Source organism: Sinocyclocheilus anshuiensis, unplaced genomic scaffold, assembly GCF_001515605.1.
Source record: "Sinocyclocheilus anshuiensis isolate Anshui unplaced genomic scaffold, SAMN03320099.WGS_v1.1 scaffold144, whole genome shotgun sequence".
NCBI classification, from domain to species: Eukaryota; Metazoa; Chordata; class Actinopteri; order Cypriniformes; family Cyprinidae; genus Sinocyclocheilus; species Sinocyclocheilus anshuiensis.
The window spans coordinates 504,120-512,433 of NW_015555720.1; the positions used below are offsets into that span (position 1 = coordinate 504,120).

Here is an 8,314-nt window from a genome sequence, read left to right on the forward strand (position 1 = left end):
GTGTCAGAATATGGAATTGTGAAGAATATGGTAAATACAATTAGAAAATTCCAGAATAGAATAGAATAGCTGCTGTTTTACCTTACCAGTCAACAGTAGAACAGTTAGTCAAGTTCTCTCCCATAACATTTGTGTTATGGCATTTATACAATATCTCCACAATGTTTTTTGGTTTCCTTAGGTTGACCCATGCAAACCTTTTGTTGACTGTGAAGGATTGTCCTGAAAAGGTGAAAGGGACTTGCAGGGTTACTTCCGTGACAATAATGTGCTTAACAGCTAGCTCTACTTGGCACAGTTCAGAACGGATGGCTCAGCTAATCGGCAGGACTGTGCGCAACAGGACTGGGCCAAACCCACTGGCAGAGTGTTATTCCAGTTCCTCAATGCTTCAAGCCCCTTTCACACCATGATGTGAAATCTGTTCATTCACTAAAGAGTTTTGAAAACTGTCTTAAAAAATGGACTTGATAACCATTTGACGTGTCAGGTTTTTAGTTGGGGATGTCTCAGGTAAAACTGATTCATTTCCTCCAAGAGGATTAGTCTGAGGCAGATTAGCCTGGCTATCACTCTTAATGCTAAAATTATAGTGAGCATATGGGTGTTTGCTAACCACCTGTCTGCCTACTGAGGGGACATCAGTTGGACAGTCGCAGGCATAGAGGAAGAAGTCTGGAATGATTGGGCTGGATGTCTATCTGTATCCAGATGGTCTTAGGGTTGCTACACCAGAAGATACAGAGAAGTGGGAATCCGAGAGACATATGTTTGAACCGAATATTCGTCTCTTTGTGGCTCTGTTCTCATACAACCCTGCGGTGATGTCACCAAACCCTGAAACAATGGAGGAGGAACTGCCTTTTGAACAAGGACAGATCATTAAAGTAAAGATATTTATTTTTGGGATCTTCTCGTATCTTGATTAAATATTATTCGGAACTCCATAATAAGTTAAATTTAACTTTCGCATCTTACATGAACGTACTAAATGCAATTTCTGTCCTACTTGGCTCATGCTGTGATGTGCTCTTTTGTAGGTATATGGAGATAAAGATGCTGACGGCTTCTATAGCAGAGAGACGGATGGACGCTTCAGTTTTGTGCCGAGCAACATGGTTTCTGAGATTCCTTTGGAAGAAGGAGAGCTCAAACTTCGTCTGTTCCAGCAGGGTTTTTTACCAGAGGAGACGCCTTCCATAGGCAAGCATTTACATTTATATCTCTTTCTGTTTGTTTGATTAACCTAGCCATATATTTAAAGGGGTCATATGATGCGATTTCAATTTTTCCTTTCTCTTTGGAGTGTTACAAGCTCTTGGTGCATAAAGAAGATCTGTAAAGTTGCAAAGACTAAAGTCTCAAATCCAAAGAGATATTCTTTATAAAAGTTAAAACTTGTCCACGCCCTCCTAAAACGCCTCGTTTAAACACGCCCCCACATGTCTACGTCACTATGTGGGAAGATTTGCATAACGCTGCCCAAATGTTCACGCAAAGAAAGAAGGCGTAACTTTTATTCTCGCTGTAGTATTGTTGCCGCCGCCATGTCGTGAAGGCACTGTGTTTCATTGTGAAAGCAAAACTACTTTGTTTGGCCTTCCAAAAGAGGACGATATCTGCTTCATCATGCCTAGAGCTGATCTGTGCTGGTCGCTGAGAAAATACATAAACTTCACGCTGTGGATCGCCAGATCGGCTTTCACCGTGGACTAAGCGGAGTCCAGCCCGGGGTCGCCACATGTGGTTGCTGCAAGCCTCCTTCGTCGAATCCGCCGGCAGCCGCTCACTCAAGCCGCTGTGTGTTTCATTGTGAAAGTGAAACTACTTTGTTTGGCCTTCCAAAAGAGGACATAATGTTTCTATAAAGTGGGGCAGTTCCAACTTTGCAAGGACAGTCTGGCGCTTCTGACTCACAGCCTGTAAGTACGTTTTTTTATATTTAAAGAATTTGCCACTGATGATTCAAACGAGAGATTTGAGAAATGTAGAGTAGCGCTTATTGTTTGTCATTTCTCCGATCACAAATGCAGACATGGTTTTATGTTTACGCGGCGCAATACGCAACGCAAAGCGTAAAAAGACAGTATAAGTCATTATAATCCGTAATTATGTCCCCACTGGATGCAACAAATGCCTCGTTTGTAATGGATTTTATTGGTTTTGTCTCGTCGCGCAGGGACATATGGAAACACGGTATGGTTAGGGTCGTAACATTTCCGTCACACGCTTGAGGTATTCGGCCAATCACAACACACTGGATAGCTGGCCAATCAGAGCACACCTCGCTTTTCAGAACGATGAGCTTTGTAAAAATCGACGCGTTTCAGAAAGGCGGGGCATAGAGGAGAAACAATAATGTACATTATGTGGAAAATAATGTGTTTTTTGAACCTTAAACCGCATAAACACATTGCATTACACCAAATACACAAAATAATGTTCTTTTTAGCAACATCATATGACCCCTTTAAGTTCGGCCATCCTACACACACACACGTGACTGACTGCTCGCTCGCACCAACAGGAGGAGGAGGGTCATTATGACCCCTTTAAACACTTTAAAAAATAGTACACTTTTATGGATTTAGGGATTGAGTCGTGACTACTTTGTACTTTTAATTTTAGCACCTAGCGAAACATCTAGTGTGCCGGATGGTGTGAAGGTCCACAGGATGGTGGCTATTTTTGATTATGACCCATGGGAAAGTTCTCCAAACATGGATATTGCGGTTATTGCTTTTTCCAATAAATACGTACAAAATACAAAAAATTCCTGTTTGTTAATTGACAGCATATTATAATATAATACAAACAATATATAATCTATCTATCTGTCTATCTATCTATCTATCTATCTATCTATCTATTCATTCATTCATTTATTCATTTACTCACACATGTTAGATATGTATTGATTTATTGATAGCTAGTTGCTTGAACTAGCCTATTAGACTATTAAATACATATACAATAATTGAATTTTAAAATATCAAACAAAATTTTAAATCTGTGTGTTTTGGTTGTTTTCTTCTTTAGGATGAGCTTCCCTTTCGTGCAGGAGACATTATATATGTTTTTGGAGAAATGGACAGTGATGGATTTTATTATGTAAGTATTAGGACTCTGTCTACCACGCATGCGTTTTTGTAAAGGTCGTAAGTTAAAGAATGACTGTTTTATATTGATCCAGGGAGACCTACATGGTTACCGAGGTCTTGTGCCATCAAACTTTTTGCAAGCCCTGCCTTGGGACTAAAGGAACTGAGCAATCAGAAATCAGGAACAGGAGAGTGACCTCAGAGTGTGAATAGAACCCACTTTACTGAATCCAACTCCAGCTCCAGCTTTTTTTTTTTTTTACATATAACGTGTCTTGTTTCCTGTAATGTGCATGACGTATCATGTCTCTAAACGCACTTGACCTTTCCACTATGCTTAGCATCAATTGAATACATAAAAGGAAATTAATTTCTGATTTATACAAGAGCTTTTGATAGCAGCTAGTGCATTATAGCCTTAAAAGACTGATAATGGTAATTTAAGAATTATTGTTTTATATTGTTTTATGTGTCTTCTTTTCAATACTGAGCTATTTTTGTAATGTCCTTCCTGTACGCAGCAACTGCACTGGTGTTAGTTTAACAACAGCACTATATGTTTTACACACACACTTACGCAGTTCAGCTTCATTTTATTACTGTTTCATGAATTCAAGTTGTTTGATACAAGTTAACATGCACATATAAAGACGAATGCACTCAAAAACATTATACAATCAGTCTTGAAACACCATCTTTATTCATATTTAATAAACAAGACATTCAGATTCAGCATCATTTGGTTCTCCATAAGATCATCCTTCGCAGCAAACAGTACACTCATCCATAAAGTAGGAAACACTACACTGTGTAGAGACCTTTAGTAGTGCTGTCTACTTTATGAGTGACTGCACTGATGTTCCCGCCTCTTCTCTTCGCGCTCCAATCCTTTTTTTGCACGCTTCCTCTTATCTCCATGTGCTCCGAATGTTCATTTTACAGCTATTTGTTAAACCTAAAATTAAAATTAGATTAAAATGATGTAATTAAATAAGTCAGGTCATGTTTTAATATGGTTGGATGTTCAGCTGCATCAGCTTCAATTGTTCATAGTGAGTCACTGTACATCATAAGGAAGTTTAGAATCATTATTTTTTGCCTGTGCTGTAGTTAAAAGTTAAATATTACATGTGTAATTAACTAATCTAAAAAAAAAAAAAAAGCAATGTATAATGCCTCCACTTTTGCTGCTTTGTATAAAAAATGTATGTGAAATGGATTCAGTGTGAACCATTGGAATTGACTATTAAAGCTTGATCTAGTTAAAAAAAATATTTTGATGTTTTACTAAAAAAATTGAGTGTATTCACTTTTGTTAATGATTCATTTCTATTAGTAAGTTCTAGCAAATTCACCTAGTTACATTCACTTACATCAAGCAGTTTACCATCCTTTATCATTTAACCAAGTTCATAAAACCAGAAAAATAGTCACATTTATCCAATGTTTTAGATTAAACTGAAGAGCAGTGACTTACCAGTTCTCTGCCTGCTTGATCCCGGAAACAACAGCGAAAAGAGAAAGAAGTTGTCGCCTTTTAACACTTTTTAGGCCACATGGTGCAAACCACAGGAAGAGGCCCTGCGGTGGAAAATAATGTGTTTTTTGAACCTTAAACCGCATAAACACATTGCATTACACCAAATACACAAAATAATGTTCTTTTTAGCAACATCATATGACCCCTTTAAACACTTTAAAAAATAGTACACTTTTATGGATTTAGGGATTGAGTCGTGACTACTTTGTACTTTTAATTTTAGCACCTAGCGAAACATCTAGTGTGCCGGATGGTGTGAAGGTCCACAGGATGGTGGCTATTTTTGATTATGACCCATGGGAAAGTTCTCCAAACATGGATATTGCGGTTATTGCTTTTTCCAATAAATACGTACAAAATACAAAAAATTCCTGTTTGTTAATTGACAGCATATTATAATATAATACAAACAATATATAATCTATCTATCTGTCTATCTATCTATCTATCTATCTATCTATCTATTCATTCATTCATTTATTCATTTACTCACACATGTTAGATATGTATTGATTTATTGATAGCTAGTTGCTTGAACTAGCCTATTAGACTATTAAATACATATACAATAATTGAATTTTAAAATATCAAACAAAATTTTAAATCTGTGTGTTTTGGTTGTTTTCTTCTTTAGGATGAGCTTCCCTTTCGTGCAGGAGACATTATATATGTTTTTGGAGAAATGGACAGTGATGGATTTTATTATGTAAGTATTAGGACTCTGTCTACCACGCATGCGTTTTTGTAAAGGTCGTAAGTTAAAGAATGACTGTTTTATATTGATCCAGGGAGACCTACATGGTTACCGAGGTCTTGTGCCATCAAACTTTTTGCAAGCCCTGCCTTGGGACTAAAGGAACTGAGCAATCAGAAATCAGGAACAGGAGAGTGACCTCAGAGTGTGAATAGAACCCACTTTACTGAATCCAACTCCAGCTCCAGCTTTTTTTTTTTTTTACATATAACGTGTCTTGTTTCCTGTAATGTGCATGACGTATCATGTCTCTAAACGCACTTGACCTTTCCACTATGCTTAGCATCAATTGAATACATAAAAGGAAATTAATTTCTGATTTATACAAGAGCTTTTGATAGCAGCTAGTGCATTATAGCCTTAAAAGACTGATAATGGTAATTTAAGAATTATTGTTTTATATTGTTTTATGTGTCTTCTTTTCAATACTGAGCTATTTTTGTAATGTCCTTCCTGTACGCAGCAACTGCACTGGTGTTAGTTTAACAACAGCACTATATGTTTTACACACACACTTACGCAGTTCAGCTTCATTTTATTACTGTTTCATGAATTCAAGTTGTTTGATACAAGTTAACATGCACATATAAAGACGAATGCACTCAAAAACATTATACAATCAGTCTTGAAACACCATCTTTATTCATATTTAATAAACAAGACATTCAGATTCAGCATCATTTGGTTCTCCATAAGATCATCCTTCGCAGCAAACAGTACACTCATCCATAAAGTAGGAAACACTACACTGTGTAGAGACCTTTAGTAGTGCTGTCTACTTTATGAGTGACTGCACTGATGTTCCCGCCTCTTCTCTTCGCGCTCCAATCCTTTTTTTGCACGCTTCCTCTTATCTCCATGTGCTCCGAATGTTCATTTTACAGCTATTTGTTAAACCTAAAATTAAAATTAGATTAAAATGATGTAATTAAATAAGTCAGGTCATGTTTTAATATGGTTGGATGTTCAGCTGCATCAGCTTCAATTGTTCATAGTGAGTCACTGTACATCATAAGGAAGTTTAGAATCATTATTTTTTGCCTGTGCTGTAGTTAAAAGTTAAATATTACATGTGTAATTAACTAATCTAAAAAAAAAAAAAAAGCAATGTATAATGCCTCCACTTTTGCTGCTTTGTATAAAAAATGTATGTGAAATGGATTCAGTGTGAACCATTGGAATTGACTATTAAAGCTTGATCTAGTTAAAAAAAATATTTTGATGTTTTACTAAAAAAATTGAGTGTATTCACTTTTGTTAATGATTCATTTCTATTAGTAAGTTCTAGCAAATTCACCTAGTTACATTCACTTACATCAAGCAGTTTACCATCCTTTATCATTTAACCAAGTTCATAAAACCAGAAAAATAGTCACATTTATCCAATGTTTTAGATTAAACTGAAGAGCAGTGACTTACCAGTTCTCTGCCTGCTTGATCCCGGAAACAACAGCGAAAAGAGAAAGAAGTTGTCGCCTTTTAACACTTTTTAGGCCACATGGTGCAAACCACAGGAAGAGGCCCTGCAGTCGCTGTCTTAAAGAAGCACGAATGCACGCCTATTGGACTACAGCGAGTTTCGTTCGAAGACGGACTCGAATCAATTCCTTTTAAGGGCATTTTAACCGATAAAAGACAGATCAGAAATGAGAGAAAAAGCACTTGGTCTTTAGCATACATAAAAATCACACAAAGAAATAAAGAGGAAGTCTAGTAAACATGTGATCAGATTGCATCAGGCTTCCACATAGTCTGACGGCGTGGCTTTAAAAACATGATATTCCATCATTTTAAAAACAGCGGTGCTGGTCGGTGAGAAAATATCATCGGTGGAAGATGTTACACTTGTTTTGTGTGTGTTTTTATGAATAGCTTTCTATTAACTTGAATATAATCCTGTTGGTGGCACTTGTAGAGCTCTTTCCTGAGGGGGAGGGGTGGTTGCTATGTTGTACAAAACCACACTGTTTCATCAGCATATTACATATAATTTGAGTCCAATATGAGGGTGTGGTATTGTGTCATATAAATGTGCGACAAGTGTAATTCAAAATCATGGCTTGCTAATTGTACATTAAGATGCTGATAAGTAAAACAGTTATAGATCTTTTGAAATATTACATGCATAGCCTGAAGTGAGATTAGCGAATACAATGTGGCATCAGACACTCTTTCTTCTGTGTCACTTTCCTCCGATGCTTGAATTAAACACTTTAGTCCCAGTCTCCCCTGAGTGCGTGGTAGTTTGATAAACAGGAGGCCGCTCTCTTATCCTCCTGAACATGATGTACACGAGATGGACTTGTTGTCTAGACAACCCAAACCTCAAACTCTCGTTTGACACGCACAGAAGGAAGTGGGGGATGTGCAGACACTTCTCTGTGATGTACAATGATAATGTACCTAGTGTTGTAAAAAAAAAAAAAACTAGTCAAACATGATTCAGGACATCCCATGATATGTAATATGTAAGGTGATTATTCAAATATTGGCAGTTTTAGCGCTGGTGAAGTTTAGAAAGTAAACATACCTTTTTTTTTTTTTTTTACATTTTCACTAGTTTATTTAATTTGTCTAATAATAATGTCCAACTGTGTGTATATAATACATGAACCACAGGAGAATTCTGTCTTTATTTCAGTTTAGTTTAGTTTAATTTAGTCATGATCATTTCCTCTGTATCATTTCCAGCTCATCTCATGTAATGTGTTATGTTCAATAGTGTTCTTAACGACTGAGAAACATTTTTGGAGCAAAATGGCCTTTTTCCTGCTTGCTAATTTCATGGCTGGCAGTTCACAGTAACACTTTAGTATAGGGACCAGTTCTCGCTATTAACTAGTTGCTTATTAGCATGCCTATTATTAACATACTGGCTGTTTATTAGTGCTTATTCTGCATGACCATGTTCTACATCCC

The 8,314-nt window shown here is 36.8% G+C and overlaps 1 protein-coding gene and 3 long non-coding RNA genes across 4 annotated transcripts; 2 read left to right on the top strand and 2 right to left on the bottom strand.

The window, feature by feature from the left end:
* Nucleotides 1-588: 588 nt before the first annotated feature.
* On the top strand, nucleotides 589-3,691 carry LOC107672390 (RIMS-binding protein 2-like). Its single transcript, XM_016465554.1, has 5 exons — nucleotides 589-887; nucleotides 1,041-1,203; nucleotides 2,629-2,732; nucleotides 3,040-3,111; nucleotides 3,194-3,691. The coding sequence occupies exons 1-5, from the start codon at nucleotides 681-683 to the stop codon at nucleotides 3,257-3,259; spliced, it is 612 nt and encodes a 203-aa protein (XP_016321040.1). The 5' UTR covers nucleotides 589-680; the 3' UTR covers nucleotides 3,260-3,691.
* Nucleotides 3,692-3,782: 91 nt separating this feature from the next.
* On the bottom strand, nucleotides 3,783-4,674 carry LOC107672395 (uncharacterized). The gene is made up of 2 exons (XR_001632317.1): nucleotides 4,579-4,674; nucleotides 3,783-4,056 (listed from the first exon to the last, which is right to left on the bottom strand). It is a non-coding gene; the product is annotated as an uncharacterized LOC107672395 (long non-coding RNA).
* A 189-nt stretch (nucleotides 4,675-4,863) lies between these two features.
* Nucleotides 4,864-5,513, top strand: LOC107672393 (uncharacterized). The gene is made up of 3 exons (XR_001632315.1): nucleotides 4,864-4,968; nucleotides 5,276-5,347; nucleotides 5,430-5,513. It is a non-coding gene; the product is annotated as an uncharacterized LOC107672393 (long non-coding RNA).
* A 505-nt stretch (nucleotides 5,514-6,018) lies between these two features.
* On the bottom strand, nucleotides 6,019-7,776 carry LOC107672394 (uncharacterized). The gene is made up of 2 exons (XR_001632316.1): nucleotides 6,815-7,776; nucleotides 6,019-6,292 (listed from the first exon to the last, which is right to left on the bottom strand). It is a non-coding gene; the product is annotated as an uncharacterized LOC107672394 (long non-coding RNA).
* Nucleotides 7,777-8,314: the final 538 nt, after the last annotated feature.

Bases quoted from the DNA above. Each gene is read 5' to 3' on its own strand.
- LOC107672390 (XM_016465554.1), top strand. From the start codon at position 681: ATGATTGGGCTGGATGTCTATCTGTATCCAGATGGTCTTAGGGTTGCT. The intron at 888-1,040 runs GTAAAGATATTT...GCTCTTTTGTAG, and splicing joins AACAAGGACAGATCATTAAA to GTATATGGAGATAAAGATGC. The intron at 3,112-3,193 runs GTAAGTATTAGG...ATATTGATCCAG, and splicing joins ACAGTGATGGATTTTATTAT to GGAGACCTACATGGTTACCG.